At 48.6% G+C, this 22,574-nt stretch overlaps 1 protein-coding gene and 1 long non-coding RNA gene across 4 annotated transcripts; one reads left to right on the top strand and one right to left on the bottom strand.

Annotated features, from left to right (window-relative positions):
* Positions 1 to 398: 398 nt before the first annotated feature.
* Positions 399 to 3,909, bottom strand: LOC135327729 (uncharacterized). The gene is made up of 3 exons (XR_010388119.1): positions 3,050 to 3,909; positions 2,408 to 2,623; positions 399 to 576 (listed from the first exon to the last, which is right to left on the bottom strand). It is a non-coding gene; the product is annotated as an uncharacterized LOC135327729 (long non-coding RNA).
* Positions 3,910 to 4,208: 299 nt separating this feature from the next.
* LOC112989379 (beta-soluble NSF attachment protein) lies at positions 4,209 to 22,303 on the top strand. 3 transcript variants are annotated; one of them, XM_026110520.2, is made up of 11 exons: positions 6,047 to 6,355; positions 12,805 to 12,884; positions 14,003 to 14,119; positions 15,258 to 15,304; positions 15,468 to 15,545; positions 16,903 to 16,958; positions 17,459 to 17,543; positions 18,275 to 18,379; positions 19,084 to 19,152; positions 19,550 to 19,600; positions 19,985 to 22,303. In XM_026110520.2, the coding sequence occupies exons 1-11, from the start codon at positions 6,258 to 6,260 to the stop codon at positions 20,087 to 20,089; spliced, it is 891 nt and encodes a 296-aa protein (XP_025966305.1). In that variant the 5' UTR covers positions 6,047 to 6,257; the 3' UTR covers positions 20,090 to 22,303. The 3 variants fall into 3 exon arrangements, with proteins under 3 accessions (XP_064366142.1, XP_025966305.1, XP_064366143.1); XM_064510072.1 differs by lacking the exons at positions 19,550 to 19,600; positions 19,985 to 22,303 and having other exon boundaries at positions 4,209 to 6,355; positions 19,084 to 19,511; XM_064510073.1 differs by lacking the exons at positions 6,047 to 6,355; positions 19,550 to 19,600; positions 19,985 to 22,303 and adding an exon at positions 7,011 to 11,350 and having other exon boundaries at positions 19,084 to 19,512.
* The last annotated feature ends 271 nt before the right edge of the window (positions 22,304 to 22,574 follow it).

A 22,574-nucleotide genomic window follows, 5' to 3' on the forward strand; every position in this document is an offset into this window, starting at 1 on the left:
GATCGTCAATGCCTGTCTTGTACTGGGTGGGCCCCAAACTGGATACAGCATCCAGATAAGGTCTTAGAAGTGTGAACAGAAGGGAAGAATTGCTTCCCTCGGCCTGCTGGGGGAGAGAATTCTTGCTAATACAGCCTGGTATGCTCTAAGTGTCATCGTTGCAGGGACACACTATGGCCTGGCCATGGCTGGACAAGCAGCCAGGTGGATGACACTGCAGCAATTATATGGAAGAGGAGTGTTTTGCCCAGCGAAACAATCCTTGCTCCACTGCAGCTTCTCCCAAGCCATGTCCTGATATGGGGGAGCTCTCATCCCTTCCATAGCTGTACCTTTGCCCACTGCTGCATCCCAGCCCAACCTCTTCCACTGCTGCCCTCCTCTTGCATTACCTTCACTGTGTCTGTTAAGACCCTTTTGGCTGACACAGCCAGCTCCTCCCTGTGGCTAGGGATGTCCGGCTGAACGTGGAGCTTGTGGGCTGCCAGCAGTATGCACCTCCCTGCCAGGACAAGAGACTTGGCTGCAGGACACATCTCCTCCTTGAACACCTCATCGCCGGACTCCTCAGCCAGCCTGGAACAGAAGCCGCTGGTCTCAGCTCTTCGCCATCCCCTGAGTACCACCCTTGGGCAGAAGGGGCAAGGACGCTCAGCTGGTGATGGCTAGTCCCGGTGTGACCCTGCTGTGCATCTGATGTGGGTCCCAGCCAGTTTGGCCTTGCCAAATGCTAGCGATAGGACTCAGGCTTTATCACAATAATTAGCCGTGCCAGGCCTTGTCTGGTCATTGCCCAGTGATCATTGCCTAACCTGTGATTTTAGGATCCAATTTACTGAAACACTCGGTAAACTTGATGACTATTACTTCCAGGTGTGTTTAGATCAAATATTGCTTGTTTGGGTTTTGCTTACTTTGTGCAACTGTGAGGTCTTACCCCCCAAAGAAATCAGGCCATACTTGGAAGAGGTCTAATAGATTTAGGACATGCTTGCATAATTAAGTTTGTGAGCCAGACAGAAAGAAGTGGTAGCAAATAAGCTGTTCAAACCAAATAAAAATAATCCCAAGTAGACCCAAGACTGAGGAGGAATAAAACCCCTCCAGCAACACCTATGTCTCCTGGTGAAGAATTTGGGATGCTGACAACTCACTGTACCCTCCCACTTGAGGAAGAAGGGCCCTCAGCCTCAGTGCCTGGATGCTGGGAAGAGTGAGAACCTCGCAGTGGAGAAAAGAGGCAGGTACTTTTATCTCTTGATTTTTACTGTGTCACTAATGATTCTTAATAGAAATTGCGTGATTTGGATTACCAATTTTAGTATTCCTGTAATGGGACTAATAGTAAGTGGCTGTTGTAGCTTGCTTAGGCTGCTAAAACAACGATCAGATCAATCAAACTAAAAACAGCTAAAAATTCTTTTGGATCTGTAAGTGAGCTGTGTCCTTCAGTTCCCCATAACTAAACTGTGCAGGCAGTAAGGTCCAGGCGTGCCTTGAGGGTGGAAAGTACCCTGCAGCGAGAGCTTGAAGCTAGTCTTGCTCCTCGAGAAGAAAGTTAAAGGCAGGTGGGTCACAGACCTGCAACGGGACCTGCACGACTTGCACACTCTGCTCTCCTCAGGGCCCTTCTGAGCTGGCCAGTCTGGAAAAGGAGGTAGTGCAAAGCACTGGGGGTCAGCACCACCAGGCACTGAGGAAGGAAGGGCATTTTTCCACGGGGCTGGTACAGCACGTTGTCTCGCCCAAAGGGCTGACCTAGGACAGGCTGTGCTTAGGTGTATGAGAGACGTCAGGCAGAGCTGTGAAGAGCAGGGAGGGAAGCAACGCGGAGGAGCTGATCGTATGTAGGCCAGACAAGGCACAGGAACACAGCTGAATGGGTGGCAGGATGCCAGATGTTTGAGTCCCTTAGCTGGGCTCCTGCTGGGAATTAGCAAAGCTCCTGGTGGCACTGGGAGAGTGTCATGCCTCTGATCAGCCCGGGTGGGGGGGATCAAGGTCACACACAGCCAGGGGAATGCATGGCTGGTTTCTGGCAGTGAAGAGACACCAACACAGTGGGCCTGAGTTCCTCTCTGCCATGTCTCCTCCAAGCACTTAAAGATAGCCCTGCTTTGGCCCATGTCATCTCCTCCTTTCCTAATCCTGTTCCCCATCCTGCACAGTTCACCAGCTGTCTCTCCTGGGAGCTGTGTCTCAGCCCAGCTGTTTCCTCCATCCCCCATCCCTTCCTCTTCATTTTACTCCAGCCATGTTCCCCCCTCTCCATCAGGGTGAAAACAGGGAGCACAGGAGAGACAGGCTCCATGCTCTCCAGATGCCTCCTAGCCCACCGTTTCCTTGCCCTACCTTCCTTCTCCTCCCTAGGCCCCCAATCTGCTCAGGAGACACCCAGCAAAATTACCTTCTTGCAACAGAAGCGAGGTCTTCGGTGGCTTTGGCTAGTTTTTCTGCATTCTCCCCTAAATCGGGAAGGGCCTGACAAATCCCATCTTCCCATTCCAGGGCTAGGATTAGGTGACAGAGCTGCGCAGACATGGGGCGAAGGATCCTTTCAGCAGTTTTGTTTTCTGTTATAGTCACAAGGTCATAAAGATAAAAAGGCTCCATTGTGTCCTGCCTGGAAACGGGAAATAAACCCTGGGATTATTTTGGATCCTTTGCAACGTAACAGTAATCAGCTTTAACAGCAACCTTGGATGTGGACAGCAGTTTCTGGCCTCGAATGCCCCAAGAACACTGGAAATGCTGCTGGATTTAGTTTCTTCCCATCCGGCAACGAGGTCAGCGACCAGCATTTACCGCAGCAGCAAACTTGCCCCAGCTTCCCCAGCGCGGATCCCCCAGCCCCGCAGTGCTGCCCACAAAGGGTCCTTCTGCTTCGCTGAGCGCCCGCGGCACGGCTATGCCCCCGAGCCCAGGCACCCCAAAATCATGAGTTTATTTACATCCCCGCCTCTACGATCGGCTGTCCCCACCTCCCCGTGAGCCTCGCACGCGTTTCACACCGGCCTGCGCAGACAACCCTGTGCTGCGGCATACGAACCACTTTGGCCCGCACACGGGATCTCGGAGTCCGGTCAGGACGGCTGAGCCCATCTCGGAGGAGGAGAGCCGGCATGGAGAGCTGGCAAAAGCCCGTGCTCGACTGCTTCTTCACACAGATCCTGGGCATCCATTTCAAAAGGAATAAGTAACTGTGTCTTCTCCATTAGCCGTACGACCGCGCTGCCTGTCAGCCAGCGTGGCGAACACCATCGCAGCGTGGCAGAGGTGCGGCACACCCGAAGGTGCTGCGTTCCTTCAGGGCGCCTTTAAATTCACTCAAACGCACGATCGGACCCCAGCAAAGCCACAAAATTAGCTACGCCCCAGCGGGAGGAAGAGCTGCCACAGCACCTTGCGCTTGAAAGACCCTCAGAGAGCTCAGCGTGGCCCAAATCTGCAGAGAGCAAGGCTGGGCGTAGCTTTGCTGCTGGTTAGACCGTGATAACAGCGCGGCAGCCCTCCGTAAGCGGAGCTCTTTGCAAGCACGTCCGCGAGGCGCTCGCCACGCAGGCTCATCTCTTATCTGCCTCATCGGTGCTTGTCGTCCGTCTGCCCTGCAGCGGTGTCACACGAGCCCTGGGGCAGGGCAGCAAAACGTATTCCTTTACCTTGGCGCAGACATCGAAACCTGCGTGGGTCACAGAGGTGCGAGCGAGTGCCGGGGCTGGGACGTGACGTTACTGTCGGCCATCCCTGGCCTCGCTGGCCGGCTCCCAGCGAGGCTCCGACGGAGGCCGAGAGCGGTGTGTGGTGAGAGGGGAGAGCTGTGCGCGTGTGAACAGCACCCGGGCGGGGACACACCTCGGCCACCCCCGGGGGGAATGTCACCATTAATTATGTATCCGTTAGACTCAAGCCTATTGTGGATGCTTTGATAAACGATGCTGGAAAACGCGCGTCTGCTGCCAGCACGGTGCCCGGGTCCTGGGGGCCCCGCGGGGCCTCTCCCAGGAGCCTGAGGCCGGGGGCTGCACGGCTGCCGCGGCCACGCGGCTCCCCCGCGCCCCGGGGCCCGCTCTGAGCGACCCCGCAGCCGTTGGGGGAGCGGCCCCGCCCCCCCGCCGCGGTTGCTATGGAGACGCCGCGGGGCGATGACGACGGCGGCGGCAGGGCCAATGGGGGAGCGGCCCCGCCCTGCCCCGCCCACCCGCGGTTGCCATGGGGCCGCGCGGCGGTGACGACAGCGGAGCGCGCGGCGGTGACGGCGGAGCGCGGCCGTTGGGGGCCGCTTGGCGGGGGGGGGCCGCGGTACGGGCCTGGCGCAGAGCCCCGGCAGCCCCCGGCCCGGCTGCGGCCCCTGGGGCGCCTCGAGGGCTCTTCCCTAACGCGGGGCCTGTCTCTGCCGCCAGCCCCGGGCGGGGGACGTTTCCCCCGGGCTGGGGCTGAATTAGGGCCCAGGCGCCGCGAGGGCCGAGAGGCGAAGCCTCGCCACACTCAGCAGCAGGGCTGGGGCCCAGCTTTTGTGGCCGTGTAGTCTTTGGCGGTGGGTTTGCTCCGGCCTGCCTGGAGTTAACGGTGGGAGCGTGGCTGCGGCCTGGCAAGCACTGCCGCGATCTCGCAAGGGCATGAGCACTTGGCAGCGAGAAAATCAGGAGAGAAAAACTGATGAAGAGATGAAACGTCACAGCCCCAGACTAGGACAGCGTGTTTCTGTGCCATATGCCAGGCTGTAGAGGCATTTCTAGAAGTTTGGGCTAAAAACCCAACGAATTCTGGGGGCTTCGGGGCTCTTCCTATGCAGAAATGTGGATTTGTTTTAATAGGCAGCTTGCAAGGCTGACTGTCCTCTTGCACTGCTGGGTCAGGTGTCTGCAACGCTTTGGACTGCCCTGCTGCTCTGATGAATGATGCACTAATTGTAGATCCCCTCCTATACCTGTGGTTCAAGCTGTGCCTTTTAAAATGCTATAAATATGTATATGAAGTGTTGCAAAGCTGCAAAGAATGCATCTAAAAGGGGGTTGCTGAAGGCTGGGATCTAGCACATGAGAAAGAGAACAGGAGTACAGGTTAATTCCTTTGAAGGGCCAAACAAAGGTATTAATTAAGGCAGAAATGATTTTTTTTTCTTCCAATAACGCAGCAAATGCCCGAAGCAGGTGAAAAGCCAGGGTAGGGCAACGCGATTGCTTTCTGTATAACCAGCGTTATCATTTTTGGAACTGAAGATAATGAAGTTCCTGGGGCCAGAAGGAACCTAAACTTCAGCTCTGCCTCCTATTTTAAAGTTGAACTAATTTCTTTGAAGCTACTCAAGTAAAAGCAGAACCACATCTGCAAGAAGCCTGAACTTTGGGTTGGGATAAATAGCTTTCTCTTACGGCAGCTGTGTTTTTAGCTGCTAAAAGGGAGTTTATAATTAAGGCTATTCACTCTGAATGGGAGCTCTTCCCTGGAATGTTCTGATGTCTGCTGTTAGTCATATGGCCTGTGGTTAGATCTGCTCTGATTTTACAAACCCTTGCGTGCAGGTATCAAAACTGTGAGTCTGCTGAATAAGTCTGCTTATTTCCTTAATCTTTCCCATAGCTAGAATTTTACCAGGCAAGAGATAAATTCCCTCAAGTTTTCATACTTGTGATTTTTTTTTTAACCTCTTGCACAGTTTCTCCCATGTTGCAAAGGTGCAGAAGACCATTTATTTCAGCTGTGAACACAGGGATCAGGCTGCTGCTTAAAAAAAGAGGGGGAAAGGTTGTTGGAGTTTCTAGGCATCCTGATTGCCTTACTGCCACGCTGTTGCATGCACGTGGATCGTGGTAGTGCCAATGCTGCTGAAATGCTGGAGAATTGATGGAAAACCCCAGCAACCTCGCCTTTCCTGCCCTTTGGGTGGCTGTCGTGCAGGAGTTCTCGCTGGTCTGCATCGGTGCGGGCTGGCGGAGGGCATGCAGCGTGCAGCATGAACCATGCGATGCGCAGTCGGTGACTCGCAGCACGAAAGGGCCGACGTGTAAAGGCGAGCGTGAAGCGTGCAACGCACAACCCGCAGCGTGGGAGCTGCAACATGCAGCGTGAAACATGCACCATGCAACGCACAACCTGCAGCATGCAACCTGCAGCGTGCAACATGCAGCGTGCAACTGCGTGCCCCGCTTGGCGCACGCGCCCGCCGGTGTGATGCGACGCGGAGGAGGAAGAGGAGGAGGAAGAGGAGGAAGAAGGAGGTGGCGGCGGAGCGGGGCCTGGCCGTCCGCTCCGCCGCGATGGACAGCTCGGGCAAGGAGCGGGAGGCCATGCAGCTCATGGCGGAGGCCGAGAAGCGGGTCAAGGGCTCGCACTCCTTCCTGCGGGGGCTCTTCGGGTGAGCGGCTGCGTGAAAAGGGGGGGTGCAAACAGGGGGGCTGCAAAGAGGCGGTTGCAAAAGCGGCGTGGAGAGTGTGCAAAGGGGGGGGCTGCAAAAGGGGGTGCGTGCAAGGGGGATGCAAAGGGGATTTGCAAAGGGGGATGACGGTGCATAAAGGGGGGGCTTGCAAAGGGATGCGTGGTGTGCAGAGGGGGAGGGTTGCAGAAGGGGGCTGGGCAAAGGGGATGCGCAGGGGTGCAGAGCGGGGTGCACAGAGTGCAAAAGGGGGGCTTGCAAGGGGAGATGCACAGTGTGCAAAGGGGGGTTTGCAAACGGGGATGCACAGTGCATAAAGAGGTGGCTTGCAAAGGGGGATGCGTGCTGTGCAAAGGGGGATGCACAGAATACAAAGAGGGGTGCGAAAAGAGAGGTGCACGGTGTGCAGAGGGGAGGGTTGCAGAAGTGGGGGACCGTGTGCACAGCAGGCACCAGGCAGGGTCAGAGCCGGGCCTGTGCATGGGGTGCCCTGGGCAGGTAACCCCGAGCAGCCAGGGATTTTTTTATATATAAATTATTTTTTGATTGGGGGAGGGACAAATCTAAAAAGCAAAAGCATTTCTTGGAAGATGCAGCAGGATTTTGGGGTGCATTTGCAGGGTGCGAGCTGTCAAAGCCTCACCCGGATGCATTGCCAGCAGGGTTTCTGGTTTCTTCTTTCCAGTTTTTGGTCTGGGACTTTTTTCCCCTCTTATTTGCTTTGCTGATTTATTCAAAGGCATATATTAATTTAAACTCAGCATTTAGCCAATGTGTGAGCTAAATTTGTAGGGCTTAGGGTTTGTGTTGATGAGGGTCTAGTTTTATGCACAATGGGACTCTCTCCCCCACATATCTGCTTTGACTTCTTTAGTCAAGCTGAGCTTTGGGGATTAAAAGCTGATGTTGTAGGTGTGTAAACACTTATTGCTTGTGCATGTTTGAAGCCATTCCTGGATTGCATGAGTCAGGGGGGCCAGTGTAGCGAAGTGATGCCAAGGTGCCGTTGGAAGTCTCTTCTCCGGCAGGCTTTTTGCAGTTCAGGAGGTTTTTGGAACAGGCGCGCAGTTTTAAAGATTATTTTCTGTCTAGCAGTGCTGTTTTGCTTCTGCATTTTTGGCAAGAGGCCCTGTCGCAGCTTCCTCAGTCCGAGGCTTTGTCCCTGCAGCTTCCAGTGCCAAACCATTGCTTTAAAGCGTGATTTGGGGCCCAGGAACCTCAAAGTGCCATTTTTCAGAGAGAGGGAGTATTACTCATCTTGCAGTTGTGTCAACCCTTCAGGTTTCACTCCCATTTCTATTAATCTTTCCTCCCTGTCCGTTTGTAGTGTTGGCCATGGTTTTCTGCTGAATAATTCCCGGTCCCTATGGGATAGTGAGGAAGGGACCAGAGTGCTCGGCCTGTTGGGGCTGGTGCCAGCCTGGAGCAACAGTGAGGGCATGGAGGGATCGACATGTTTTTAAGTACGGAGGCATTATTGCAATAAATGTTTTGTCATGTTTTGCGGTCCGATGGGCCAACGGACACAGAGGTGGAATTGCAGAATGTATCAGAGCAACATTGAGCTTGTGAAATCTGCAGAAATCATGCAATGCAAGATAACTTGCTGTTTTATCGGGCAGCTCCGGGAAATAGCACCAAAAGAGCGGTTTCTTCCTCCACAGGCGCTTTTGCTTTCCTCTTTTAGAGTTCAGGGTTTCTGCTCTGGATCTGCTCCTGGAGCAACTAGTGCTGGAGGCAAAGGGGGAAACCGGCCTCAGTTGTGCAAATGCTTCCGGCAGTGGCTCAGGCTTGAGCATTGGTTTGCAAAAATGCCTGGAGACTTGACTTTTCTAAAAAAAACAAGCCTCTAAAATCATCATTTGGGGACTTTGTTTTAAAAGCAGAATTGGCTTTATTTTTGTTTTTGTTTTTTTAAGAAAAGTGTGTTAAGAGAAGGAGGGGGTGGACGTGGCGTGGCTGGAGTTGTGTTGTTAGGTTGTGCTTGTGCGGATTTTTTTTGATGCTTTTGATGTATCTTGGTAACAGCCTGGCAAAATCTAATGCCCACAACCTAGGAAGCAGAATTTTAAAGAGCCAGATTTAAAAATAAATTCCTTCTGAGTCTTGCCGAGATTAATCATGCAGGGCATGTGTGAGATTGTAATCCTCGCGGCCAGTTTTCCTAAAGCCCTTGGAGTGAACCAGCAGATTTCCAGAGGCAAATTTCTAATTTTCTTTTGCTGAAAATAGATTCAAAAAAAAAAAAAAAACCCTAAACAGGATTTCTTATTTAGACAGCAGAAAAATGCCCACTCTCCTTTCCTTGTTCCCTTTTGCACATCACCTGCAAAAGCAATTGGATTCTGACAGAAAGCCAAGAAAGAAAATAAACCCCAAAAAGGCTGTTATCTTACTGCTACCTAAATTAAATTGCTGCTTTCTACTCTTTTGCTTGCTTTATAATCTGTTTGCAAAACAAATCAGGCATTTTGGCTGCTTGGTTTTTAGTCTGCATAACTGGCACATCTAATAGGAATAAATTATTGCTGGAGAGCAGCTGGAAAAGACCTACCTGGACCTGGCTTTATAAAAGATAACTTAAATGCTATTCTTACCTAATGGAAAGTAGTTACAGGGTATAAAGGTCCCATCTCACGTGCCGAGAAAAGCGGATTTTGGCTTTTCCCCGAGGCCATCTGGAAGTAGCGTGTTGTCCGGCGGGACTCCAAGGGTTGGGAGCAGACCAGCCTGGCTGCCAGGTGATCTTCCCATGTGGGTGTGCGAAAACCGATGGCTTTCACTGTTTAAAAAATAACGCTGCGCAAAAAATGTTTGCATCTGTAGCGCAGTAATATTGATTATTTTTTCCTGAAGAGCTTCATTTGCTTGCATAAGTGCTTTTTTTTTTGAGACTAAAAGGTTGGAAAACATCTCATTTTGCAGGGTTTAGCATTATCTATTGTCTCTTCGTGGGGCTTTAGTTCATGCAAAAAGCAGTTTTTAAGGGCAAAAATAGTCAGTCTTGAGAAACTGTGTATTTTGGAAGAAAATGCGATCATGTATAAGAAGAGCTGAAAGAAGCAAAAAAAGACAATAACAAGTATTTTCATCTTCCTCTCATCAGCCAGCCACTCTGGCTTTTTCATGGACTTTTTGTTAAAGAAGACAGAAACTAACTTTGAGGAGTAACTGCCTGAGGAAATATTTAACAACAAATATTTGAATTCTCTTTTAAGATAAATTATATTCTCATCATTAATCATGCAATCCAGGAAGCTGAATTAGATTACTCTAATTCATCAGTCAGAATATTTTGAGTTGTTCTTTCCTTTGTGTTCCTTACTGAAAAAAAGTCAGAATTGAAAACCAAATGTCATGTTGAAGTTTGGTTTGATAACATAAATTTACTCGATGAGAGAGTGTGCGCGTGTTCATTACGCTGGTAGTGAGGTGTATAACATCTTTTAATTTTTATTTTATTTTACATTCTCTGAACAGTGTTGTAGTTATTGTCACATACTGGACTCTCTGTTTTTTCAGGTATTTTGCAAAGTGTCTCATTGCTCTCAGATTCGGTTAAATTCCTTATCTCGACACCACTGGAGTAAGGAGGAATTTGAACTGCGCTGGGTGAAACTCTTCTTGCATGAAGGTTTTGCGCAAAATTGCGAGTTGCAAGGGAGTCTGTGGTGCAGCCTGTCACTGGGGCAGGCCGTTTCATGAAGGACCTGGTGATGAACCTCCTATTTCAACTCTCTGGTGCCGCAGAAAGGAAAAAAAGATGCTTTTGTCTTGAGATCACCCGGCTGTAACCATCTAGACAACTGTGGCAAATGATGTATCGGTTTTGGCCTGGGCTCAGATGAGAAGTAGATGCAGGGAAGGATGCCAAGGAGGTGGCATACCAGAGTTTGAGTTGTTTCTTCCTTGAAGATAGGTGTGATGTCTGCCATTTTCCAGTCCTGATGAACTTCCCTTGATTGCCATGACCTTTCAAAGCTGATAGAGAGCAGCCTTGCTGTGACACTGGCCACCAGCTTCGGTGCCCTAGGATGCATCCCCTGTGGGTCCGATGGACTTGTGTATGATCAAAGGATTTGGGTGCTCCCTACCTTTATTTTTCCCTAGCGTGGGTGATGTAAACTCCCACAAATGTTGCTAGTTGGACTGGGGACCTGGGGGACACAAGGACAGCCATTACCAATGGAAAATGGGCAAAAATGCACTAACTCCCTTGGTCTTTTCTGCATCCTTTGTAACCTGGTGTCTGGCCCCACTGAGCAGCTGCAGATATGGGTCCCTTTGCCCCCAGAGCAGTCCTACCTGGGCTTCTGCCAAGCAGATCCCTGAATGAGCCTAGCTCTGCTCTCCTGCAGTGCGGGATTGCTGTTTTGCTGTCTCCTCCACCTTCATGTCTTCAACCAGATCTCCTCCGCTTGTGAGGATGGGCGCAGCAGAGCATCTCCCCTGCTCAGCTCATCGGTGGACTGCATCAGGTCCTCAGCACCCTCCAGGCATCTCCTTGATTGCTTGTGCCACCATGGCCTTTCTAGCCTGAAGTCCATCTACCTCCTCCTTTTGCACAGGCAGTGTGCGTATAGCAGCCACCCACTACGTCACCATCATCGTGGTTGACTGTAGCGCTTAATGAGCAGATGCAGACCAGGGCTCGGTGCGGTAGGTTTGTCGGAGAGCAGTCCTGACCTACAGTCAAAGCTCATTCCTCGTAGAACAGATGAAGGGGAACTGGCGTTGGGATCGACAAGAAGGACGTTCCTGATATGCTTAGTACAAGCCTGCGTCTCCCACGCGCATGGCTGCAGACAAGAAACATTCAGCTCAATCGCATTGTGAGGCACATAAGAAGTAACATTTGGGGACCTGCAGAGAAGAGCTATGACAGGTCTTGAACATACCTGTGACCCCCAAGGCTTTCCAGCTGGAAGCTAAATTGGACTAGTACACAGATGAGTGAAGCAATGGGTGTTTTTTTAGGTAAAAACAAATTTCCTGATGTCTCGGACTTTATTTGCAGTAAACATTGGAAATTTTACTAGAGTAAAAATTGGGGGTTGTATGTCTCAGCTGTCAGCCAAGAAATGGTGGTATATTGAGTACGTGCGCTCCTCCTGCCACAGCCCCAGCATTACTACTGTCGTATCGGAGCCTCTCAGCATCATTAATGGATTTATCCGTACAGTAATCTTACGTGGGAGAGCAGCCTGCTCTGCTCACGCTTTGCAGATGAGGGACCTGAATCAAAGAGTAGATTGTGATTTGCGCAAAGCTCCAAACTCTTCAGGGATGGACAAAACTCATAGGCTGCCATTTCAGCACTGGGTTTCCGTCTGCTTTTCTGCCCCTGCTTTATGGAATGATTAAAAAAAAAAAAAAAAAAGCTTCTTCTCTCTAGAGAAGACTTAATTATTCTAGTTTTTGTCACCTTTCACCAGCTTGTTGTTTGTGCCATGACATGGGAGACCTAGTCAAGTGTTAAGTGAACTTCTCTCTGCTTCCCTGATTTTTCTGACTTTAAAACCTGCCTATGCACCATGCAAGGCAGTTAAAAAGTCCAGTTGTTTCCCACACTTCTGCTATACTGCTTTCTAGAGGACTGGAAATCCTTCCCCATTTTAGGGTACGGGCCCTGCACTTTGCTTTCACAGATGGTTCAGCCCAGAGCGTGTTGCTGGATGGATGCAGCCCTGCCCTCGCCACCCTTGGAACACTTCTTTATGTGTATGGATAGATATCTCCATTTAGGTAGCCCCATGGCGATCCGGACTGGGAGACTGGCATCTGGAGTATTTTAAAAATATTCAAAAATTTGATAACGTTCTATTGGAAGTTTCTCTTCCCCCTCTTCCTCCATTCGCTGCAGCAGTAGCAATGCTGGTGGCACGGAGGCAGTTGGAGAAGACACAGGAGCTGCCGGCAGCCAGCCGGCTCTTGCCTCAGCTTCTCCTGCTCTTCTCAGCCAGCACTGGCTTTGCAAACTGTGGACCTTGCATGGTCTTCTTGGTTGGTTTTCCAGAACGCGGTGGGAGAAGATTCAGTGTGAGCCCTGCATGACCCAGTATATTTTATAAGAAGTCGATTTGCTTAGAAAGGATCTGGTAAAGATGAGGGTCTCCTGAGACACCAGTGTGGTTGAGCTACCTAAAATTTGGTTTTCCCCTCTCTGAACAATATAATGCTTGCATTGTATCTTTTGGGCCTTGCTCTGTGTATTGGGATTATACCTGTTTAAGGAGAAGAAAGCGATGGGAGCCTTGCTTGAGGCACAGCTGGGATGATGGTCAATGACTGTCTGTTGATGTAGTAAAGTGCAGAGGGGCCAGGCCACCAGAGCTAATAGGCTTCCAAACCTTATTTTAACTTCTGGCCCATGTTTTAATAGCTGTATTTCATTGCAGCACAGCATGTTTGGCTTTCTCACTCTCTTTCAGGGGAAATACCAGGGTAGAGGAAGCCTGTGAAATGTATACCAGAGCTGCAAACATGTTCAAGATAGCCAAAAACTGGAGTGGTAAGTACAGCCACAGCGTGTTTGTCAGGGAGAAGGGTTGGGGCACTTTTCACGCTGGGGTCACCTGTGAAGGCTGGAGCAGCGTGGTGCAAATTATCAAAGTGGGGTTTTAGTTCATAGGCTCTTTCCGTGGGAGTGGTTCTTACGGCAATGCCATTTCTATTTCTGGGAGTGGAGGCCTTAGCTGCACTTTTTGCAAGTCTTCCTCTGAACACGTGTGTTGGTTTCCAAACTTGTGTATGGATGAACACTGCGGTTCAACAGAACTGGAGCGCAGCATCGTTTACCTTCGAGTTCAGGAATTACAAATTGGGCAGGAGGAATTAGCATCCTGACCTTGACTTCTTTGTGCACAGGTTGCGTCTGCTGCTACATGCTCTTCTAAGCTATGCTGTTACTTATGCAGCTCCTTCTCTAAAATTCCCTGTTATAAAGGGAGTGAAATCCAGTGGGCTTCAAGATCCAAAGGATTCCCCTTTCCTGGTCCACTAGATGCAAGGCTGCTGTGGTCTCCCACTGCTAGGTTCAGCCACTGGCGAGGATAAATGCCTGTTTCCAAGGATGAGCATGTATTCCCATGTTCATGCCCTTGTGCTCTGTACGGATGGTGTCGACCTCCAGCGGATTGACACAGAGAGCAGTGACATGACTGGCACCACTTGCACACAAACAGCACTTGCAAAAACGGGATTGCAGATGGCCTGTTCCTCCTCTCACTGAATGGTGCAGCTCTGAGCTTGCTGGCTCATGCGTGCTCTCCTACGGGTCACTGCAGGAGCTGGCCCCAACTTCTGGTCCCAGGGGATGGTGCTGTCGGTATTTCTGTCGGCTTCTCACGCTGATCTGTCACGTCCGGTTGTTTCTCATGTTGTATCTGGTGGCCGAACCTCAGGTTGGGGTCAGTTATCTGCCCGGGTACCTGAATAGTGTGAAATTGGGGTAGCTGTGCTGAGAAGCGGGTTTTTGCACCAAGATACAGGGCAAGTGCAGGTACTTCTGCAAACAGACACAGACTTGGATCTGTTTGGGGAGTTCATGCAAATGTCTTGTCATTGTACTGTAATTCTGCTTGCTCGATGGGACTGGAGAGGTAAATCCTGTCCGTCTTTTTTTCCCAGCTGCAGGGAATGCGTTTTGCCAGGCAGCCAAACTTCACATGCAGCTGCAGAGCAAACACGATTCGGCCACCAGCTTTGTGGACGCCGGGAACGCTTACAAAAAAGCAGATCCGCAAGGTAAGGCAAATGAAATCCTGGGTTATTTCAGGCAAATCTTAGTTGTGGAGTGGCTGGTACACTGAGGTTTTCTTTAGTCGACTGCTTTGTGTGGTTAAAGATCTTCAATGTGGACTACTGCAAAGCCTTAAGCGTAGCCTTGGCTTCTACTTTTCAGGCAAGATATGTGCTTAAATGTAATGTTACCTGCGGAGTGTGACTGAGCAGGGAACACCTTATCATGGTTGTATAAGTCTGATAGAAATTCTGTGAATTAATGACATATTTCCTTGGGACGGAGCTGCAGGTCTGCTAGGTGAATCCTCGCGGTTTATAGAGAGGTTACCTGTAGTTGCCACACACTGCGTACTGCTTCTGCCACAAAATATAAGGGATCTGTAGCTGTTAGTACTGTACTAGCAGTAATATAAATCTTGTTGCCAGTTGTATCTGGAAGGTGATCTATAGCCCTGTCCTTGGGTAATGTCTCAGGAGCATTACAACTGCATTTGTTGCTTTGGAACAAGATGTGATTTTAAGTGGCCGTTTGATTATATATTTCTTTTTTTAAATGAACGTACTTTGTAGATGAGATTTTAAAAGGTTGAGGCAAGATCCTAAATGATGTTCCTGAAGAGAGCTCTGAAGACACTTGCTCAGGACTGACGCCACTGTTTTATAACTCTAAAATAATTATAACTCACGGCAGTGCTGTGTATTTACTAGATTAGTATTTCGAAGTTTTTTCCATTTGAGCATGCAGCCTGAGAGACTTGGAGTACCACTCAGCGATATTCTGCCCATCCTCATTTTTGACAGTCATTTCGATGTCAGAATTGTTGCCTGCACCGCAAGGCAGGCTGTCAGCGAGATGCAGATATCTAAATCTGGTCTGGGTCGGGGGAATCATGATTAGATTTGCAAATGCAAAACCGCTGTTGACGTTGCGTGTCCCTGTGCACGGGTGTGAAAATATGTGCCTGTCGTCCCAGGCGTACGTCTGTACAGGAGTAGATATTTAAGGAGCTGGTTTGTAGTCTGCCGAACGGAAGTATTACCACGATCTGATGAACGATTTTTGCGGGGGTTGTTCTGAAATTCAAGGTGTCTGATGTGCTGGCTGACCTTGTGTTGTTTTTCCTGACTGCTCACGCTGCAGAGGCCATCAACTGCTTAAATGCAGCTATTGATATCTACACTGACATGGTAAGAAGCCACACTGGCTGGGTAGCTTGTGGACTGATATGTGGTTAATCGTGTGACTGTAAGAGATATAGCTATCGCATTTACCCTGATGCCTTGTAGATGTTATATGTGCCAGACTGAGAGGGAAACTCCCATCTCATTTATAATCTCTTTTATTTTCTAGGGGCGATTCACTATTGCTGCCAAGCATCACATCACCATTGCGGAGATTTATGAGGCCGAGCTGGTAGATATTGAGAAGGTAAAGATGATAATGACTGACTATGTTGTTATTGCTATGTTGCATTTACTTCCCTAGCCAGACCACCGAGATCAGTTTGGTTGACAAAATTCGTCTTTCATCCAACACTAGGCTTCCGTATGTGGGTATAAGTCGCTGAAATTAGAGTTACTCTTACAGCAGTCTCAGTGAAGTGTTGACCATCAGCAGTCTTTCCAGTTGTCCATGTTTAATCTAACTACCAAAGTCAACAGCAGCAGGTTTGGCGTTTGCATTATGGTTCAGAGTGACGGAGCTAACAGGTTGGAACAGAAATGGAGATTTTTCTCTCTCCCCACTGCAAGGGTATCCTGATTATTTGCAAGTTAGTTATCTGCAAGAGAGTGATGGTGAAGCTCCTGCATAACTTTCTTTCCTGTGAGATAGCCCTGCTCCAGAAAATACTACATGGAGGAGGCTGCAGGGGTCTAGGATTGACTTCTGCTGCCATTACACATCCTAACATGCTTTTTGCAAGGACTGAGCAGTTTAGAGCTGTCGCTCTGGAAAGGTGCCTTTGGGCATGGATTTCACCCTAAGGAAACTGCCAAGGCTGGGTTTGGAGACAACTGCAAAGTGCTGCTGCCCAGCAGAGCATGGTCCCCAGCAGATACCTGTCCATGCCCTGCCAACAGAGATTTTGAAATGTGCTTGGCAGACCTGAAGTTATTAGTATTGTGTCTCAGGATGGGGAAATTGGAATTGGTATTGGAAAGGTGGCAGCCTCTCTTGTCATTGTAACCAATACCTGTTACAGGGAACATGCAGCTCAATTTCTGAGCAGAAAAACATTAAATACAGAGCAGGTCAACTAGTTACAAATCTTGAGGTTTGCTGAATGCAAATTTATTGTTTTTAGATACTATTTTCTAGAGATTCATTTGCCTTGTCAGTTCTACTTCATCAGATCCTGTCTGACTGTATTAACAATTGCAGCATTAACTGTCCACGTGCAGTCCTGCTTAAATCAAGCATTACGTCAGGACAGGTCTTTTAATAAAAAGTTTATCATATCGTGGCAAAATGGAGAGAAGATGTTGCATTGTGCTTATGAACATTTTTAGTAGTTACCTGGAAAATAATATCTCACCTTTATTACACATGCACTGGCATTTGGGGTTTTTACCAAGTTCACAGTAAATTTTTAAAGGATGGCATGACGTTTTGAGTTCGCTGGAGGCCAGTGATGTTGCCTCAGTTCCCGAGAAATGCTGCAGGGTGCTACAGTGCTGCTTCTTCCACCTGCAGAGCAAAAGAGCTTTTGTAAATGTGGTCGCTTTGTGCTCATCTAACCAAAAATGTTACTTCAGAAGCTGTATTAATGTTTTTTGTCCCCCAGGCAATCGCACACTATGAGCAGGCTGCAGACTATTACAAGGGGGAAGAATCCAACAGGCAAGTTGTCTTTGCAAAATAATTACTTTCAGCAAGGAAGGGTTAGAAATGCGGATTTCTCCTAAATTGCACCCTGCCCCTCCCCAGACTCTCAGGGTCTTCTGAGATGTCCTTTGATAGGAGGCCCAAAGCCTCCACAAATATTTTAGCTTTAGCAGTTTCGGTACCGTAGGGGCCACGTGGCTTTGTGCAATCTGAGTTTCTAAAGAAAGCCTTTCAGATTCATGTCTAAGACTCTTGTCCCTCCAAACAGGCTTGGCTTGTTTGGGGTGTCTGTTCTGGAAGTGCAGAACACATGGAAGGATTGGAAGGTCTATGCCCGGCTGAAAGTAAAACGACACGGAAGTGCAGGAAGAATTTTGACCATTAAAAAAAAGTTGTCCTGCTGTGCAGCTTTTATATACACTAAGTAGTAGAGGTAGTGCTTGGAGATACCGGGGCGCAGATTACCCCCCCGGCGGCTAGGATGCTACTACTTACTTTAATTGTATTGATTGCAGTTCAGCCAACAAGTGTCTGCTGAAGGTTGCTGCTTATGCCGCTCAGCTGGAGCAGTACCAGAAGGCCATCGAGATTTATGAGCAGGTTAGTGTGAACTCACCTCTTGCACTGGCATCAGCAATGGGGGTTAAAATATTAGGGCAGTCTTGGCGGTGGAGGATGGAATGAGCTTTCCACTATAAGACTGAGTTTTGTCCGTTCCCTGCAGCTGAGCCCTTAAGGACTTGCCTACATGTTAAATTTTGGGTCTTGCCGAGGGTGGAAGGTTTTTTTGTTTAAATGATGCTGCAAACTGGATGAGAGATGCAAAATAGGAAAAACACTGATCTGAAGCCAAAAATTCATCGAAAATGAAAAGCAGGTCAGTGTGCTGCTTTTCAGGGCCTGGAAGCTTCAACTCTTGCATATTTTGGAGTTGATTATGCCTTTAAAAGCAGCAGCTTGCTTCTCTGCTTTGAATAATTGTTTAACTTAAGCTTTTTTTTTTTCCCCCTGAATCCCTGTTATACTTTTGCAGTCCTCCTGCATCCCTGCAGAGACGCTGAACCTCTGTTTATTGACATGGCACTCCTGAACTGATGCGGTGCCTGACACCAGTCCCTTGGGCAGACAAGCTGCACGGAGACTTTTTCCTTCACTTTGGATTAGTCAAAAATCCGTCTAGTTTCTCAATAGCTTTTTTTAAAGACACTGGCAATTTTTTCATGGCCTTTCTTTGCAGACAGCTGTGTGGAGTCACATGTGATTTGAATCAGCTGTTGTGTTCTTAATTCAGTTCTTAACAATGTAATTTTCTTTAATAATTATATGTCTAGGTTGGAACAAATACTATGGATAATCCTTTGCTCAAGTATAGCGCCAAAGAGTATTTCTTCAAAGCCGCCCTGTGCCACTTCATCGTGGATGAACTGAATGCTAAGGTTAGTGGTTATCCCGAACTTCCTGCGGCCGTGTTGCCTTTGCGAGAGTGACATTCCTGCAGGCACAGGAACTTGCAATTCAATCTGTTGCAGGGGTTGAAACTTTTATTTCCACATATATGTTATTTTTCCCCAAAAGTGTGGAGAGGGAGGGGGCTCTGCCCACATGTGGCTGGGAAAGCACCGTGCTGCTTTTCCGGGAGAGCAGTTGGGGTGCTGCCGTTGGCGGGCGCCTGGCAGGGCCCAGAGCTGTTATGGCTGTGAGTGCCTGGGCACAGATTTAAGGGCTATAATGGCTATAACAGCATTAAACTCTGCAAAGCAAGCGGCACTAAGAGCGAGCTGCAGCGATTCCAAGGCAGGAGGTTCACGACACTTGTTAAGGACACTCCTTTGGAGCACCCAGCTTTGAAGACTGGTGTCAGAATCCAGGAGTTTTCCTTCTTTCTGCTCTGTCCTCAGTCCCTACCTGCTTCTGCTGCTTGGCTCTTGCCCACTCGAGGCTTCAAGTCAGAGCCGACTCCAATCGGCCAAGCTCTGAGCTTGCGTCTGCGTGTCCTTGTGCTCTTGGGTTTACTGGGAATATTTTCTCAAGCTCTCTATGCTGTTTTAGGACTAGGTGACTGGAACTGAAATAAAGAACTGAAATAAAAAGCAGGTATTTGTATGCGAAATGAACTCAAGGGTTAGCTGCTCTCTTTCAGCTGGCGCTCGAGAAATACGAAGAAATGTTCCCAGCATTCACAGATTCAAGGGAGTGCAAGCTATTAAAAGTAAGTAAAACCACTATTAAAATAACGCCGTCGTGTTTGAAAATGAATACCGCCTTGTCCCTTGGCAGCTTTTCACCTTGCTGGGGTTTGGTCTTACGGTCAAACCTTGTGGAAGACATCAAGCTCGATTTGCATGGGATTTATACTACGCTTGTGGAAGCAGCTGCTGGAGAAGGAAGGTTTTTCTAGCTAACTTTTAAAACCTGATCTTGTGTTCACGGGGAGGTGGGTTGCAGAGGGACCCAGGCGGTGGCTGCTGAGCACCACGGGGCTCCCCGGGGAGGGGAGACCTGAGGGAGGTGCCCACGGACCTGCCAGGCGGGAGCGTCCAGCAGCACAATATTTAATGGAAGCAGAAGTGCATGCTGACTTCTAACTTGGTGTGGTGTTGTGCTAGAAACTGCTGGAAGCCCACGAGGAGCAAAACTGCGAGGCCTACACTGAGGCGGTAAGTAGTCTGATGCTTGCTAAAGGTGCATTTGTGGCTGCCTGCTCCTGGCGTGGTCTGAAATAGCTTTGTTCCTTTTATCTGCTTTTTTCTGCGTGTGGGTAACCTATTGCATGAGGTGTATTGAAGCACTGCTGCATCGCTCGGTGGTCCAGCGGGGTCCAGTTCTTGCAGCGACACCCTTTGACACTAATTCACAGAAAAATGCGGGTGGGCAGGGACCTCTGGAGGTCCAACCCCCCCCAAAAGCAGGGCCAGCTCCATCAGGTCACTCAGTAAATTCACCTCCTGCCATTCACAGGGTTTGCAGCAGCCCCTAGCAGTGTATTTAAAACTCTGTGTGTATACAGTAGATTACTTTTACCTTTTTTTTTCCCCTAACAGGTTAAAGAGTTTGATTCAATATCACGTTTGGATCAGTGGCTTACGACCATGCTGCTTCGCATCAAAAAGTCCATTCAAGGCGAAGGGGATGGGGACCTGAAGTGAATCGTTTGTGGTATATGTGGCATGCAGCCCAAATAACCTGTTCTTGTGTTACAGCCAGGGACCGTTACGGAATAGGTGATAAAATATCTCGCTTAATTTTGTTGCTTATGAATCAAATGCCTCGTGTGTTTCTTTAGTGTCCTGCTCTTTGTCGTGACAACGTGGGTAGGTGAGAAACGATGCTCTGGGTGTGTCTGGCAGATCTTTCTAAGGTTAAAGAAACACTTCTGGCAGATTTCTTTTTTTTGGTGAGCCCAACTGTGCACTTCTAACTGCTTTTCTTCTGCTGTTTTGCCTTCTAAGGTTATGTAAATACTTTTGTCCCTGCCCGTACAGTACAAATAATTGCTTCTGATCTATTGCTACGTTGTGACTGTTTTATGTTTTTAAATGGGCCTCTGTCAGATGAACTTGGATCTTGTTTTTTTTAACGATAGAGCTTTTTTAATGGTGCTCGTGAAAGGCTTTGTGACTCTGACGTACAGTATGCATGTGTGTGTATACATACTATACAGATACATGTGTGCCCATATCAATGCAGACTACAGAATGACCTAGGTTGGAAAACATTTCTAATTCAGAGAGGACAGGACTGCTTAGATTGGTGTCAGCCCTCTGGATAGTCATGAATGGGCCTAGTTAATCCTGTATTTTGTACTTAAGATCTAAATATAAAATGTAAGGCTCTTCTATATTTTCTTGGATCTATTTTTCCACTTATTTTATTTTGTGGTGCACCCCATCCCTCCTATCCCGAGATGACTTGACCCATGTAATAATATATTTTTCTAACTTTTCATTTACCTGAAGTCCTGCTGCTGTCTCGAATACAGCTCTGTTGTGTGTGCCGGGCAAGACTGGTTAGTTTATGATCTTTCTGCTCGTCGCTGTGCCGTGCAAAATTACCGACTGAGACTTGATATGATCCAGGGACCTTCCCTTACCTCTCTGAGTGACGGATTACGCAAAGCTTACTTGGAAAAGGCGTAGACACTTTAGAAAAATCGCTGTATTCATTACAAAAGTGTGTTTTAAAACGTCTGCAACCCAGGCGCTTTTGTGCAATGCTTAGTTTAAGTAGAGACGATTAAACTACCTATTTCACGTGTATATATTAAGAGGAACTTATGAGCCTATGCAGTTTGTTGGCGGGAGCCAGCATTTAGTGTTGCTCTAAGATGAAGGAATTTTCAGACGCACTAGGGAAGTGCAGAGAATGAAGAAGGGCTTGATTTACGTGACATAAATGCTGCCCTTTTCCATTGCCAAAGCAGGAATATCGTAGTAGCCCCAGGTAGTAACTGCCACAGGTATATAGGGACCGCCGCAGGTACTACGTGAGTATCAGCTGGCATGCTGTTCTTCAGTTTGTTTTTAATCTAAACACTTATCTGAAGTACAACTCGGTACTAACTCGTCAACTCATTGTCCTAAGTGTTTTAGTAGTATTAAAGTGGTGCTGTATCTACCACTTGCTTGCCAAAAAAAAAATCCTTCTGGTATACTCTAAAAAAAAAAACCCTTTTTTTTGGACTGATCTCACTTATTCTCCACGGACTCTATTCTGGGTGTCGCACCTTGCAAGAAAGGCCCCAGGAGCTTTGCAGCATTTGCAAGGCGAGTGGAGCAAAGCTTTGGAAGATGCTGGCGCTCGCAAGCAACTTGGTTCTTCTCTTGTCAGATGGGTTTTAAGGCTCCTGTTTGTGACCAACCTCCGACTGCAGCAAAGTTGTCACTTAGGCCACTGCGTTTTGTGTGCGTCTTCCTCACTGGCTTGGCAAAGAAATGTTTTAAGTTGTATTTGGCTTGTGGTCCCCGTCTGCCTCCATCCGAGATGCCCTTCACTAGGTCCGTACACGACTGACGCGAGTGTTTGATGCCATTTGTTCACTTTTCTGGTTGTCAGCGTTGTGCACGGCGGAGGCGAGGTGCGTACGTGGCTGCTGGACCGGGCGCCTGAGCCCACCGGGGTGTGCGCCCTGGGGTAATAGCGTTAAAACACGTTTTTGTTCTGTATCGGTAGGCTACGGCGTGTCATCCAGCATCATCTGTGGTCAATCGTGATGGTTTTGAAGTGATGATCTGCCACTCCGCTGTATTTCCTCCCCCCCAGTATGAAACTGTACTACGACAACTTAATGAAATGGCCTTAGCAAGAACATAGTCTATTTTGTGTGAATCTGTGCAGTAATAAAACGGAAATTGTGAACAGTAGTACTCATAAATGTTCTTTCGTGGAAAATGCAAACCGTGCGCTGAAGCCAGAGCCGAACAAAAAGCAGCAGGGTTTGCTCATAAAACCTGGGATGCATGGCGCTTTGTGCTGCATGTTTTGGCTACCTTTTAAGGTAGGAGATTTCCACAGTGAGGATGAAAGCCCCTATGGGAAAGCACCGGGCGGTCACGTTACAGTGACTGTTGTACAAGTAACTCACTTCCATACGTTTGTGGGCTGCAAAAGCCTCCCTGCCTACTGGTGCTCAGA

This window comes from Dromaius novaehollandiae, chromosome 3 (assembly GCF_036370855.1).
Source record: "Dromaius novaehollandiae isolate bDroNov1 chromosome 3, bDroNov1.hap1, whole genome shotgun sequence".
Classification (NCBI taxonomy): domain Eukaryota; kingdom Metazoa; phylum Chordata; class Aves; order Casuariiformes; family Dromaiidae; genus Dromaius; species Dromaius novaehollandiae.

Excerpts from the sequence above, each read along its gene's own strand:
- LOC112989379 (XM_064510072.1), top strand. The coding sequence starts at position 6,258 with ATGGACAGCTCGGGCAAGGAGCGGGAGGCCATGCAGCTCATGGCGGAG. Across the intron at positions 15,305-15,467 it reads TTGATATCTACACTGACATG|GGGCGATTCACTATTGCTGC; the intron begins GTAAGAAGCCAC and ends TTTATTTTCTAG. Across the intron at positions 17,544-18,274 it reads CCATCGAGATTTATGAGCAG|GTTGGAACAAATACTATGGA; the intron begins GTTAGTGTGAAC and ends TTATATGTCTAG.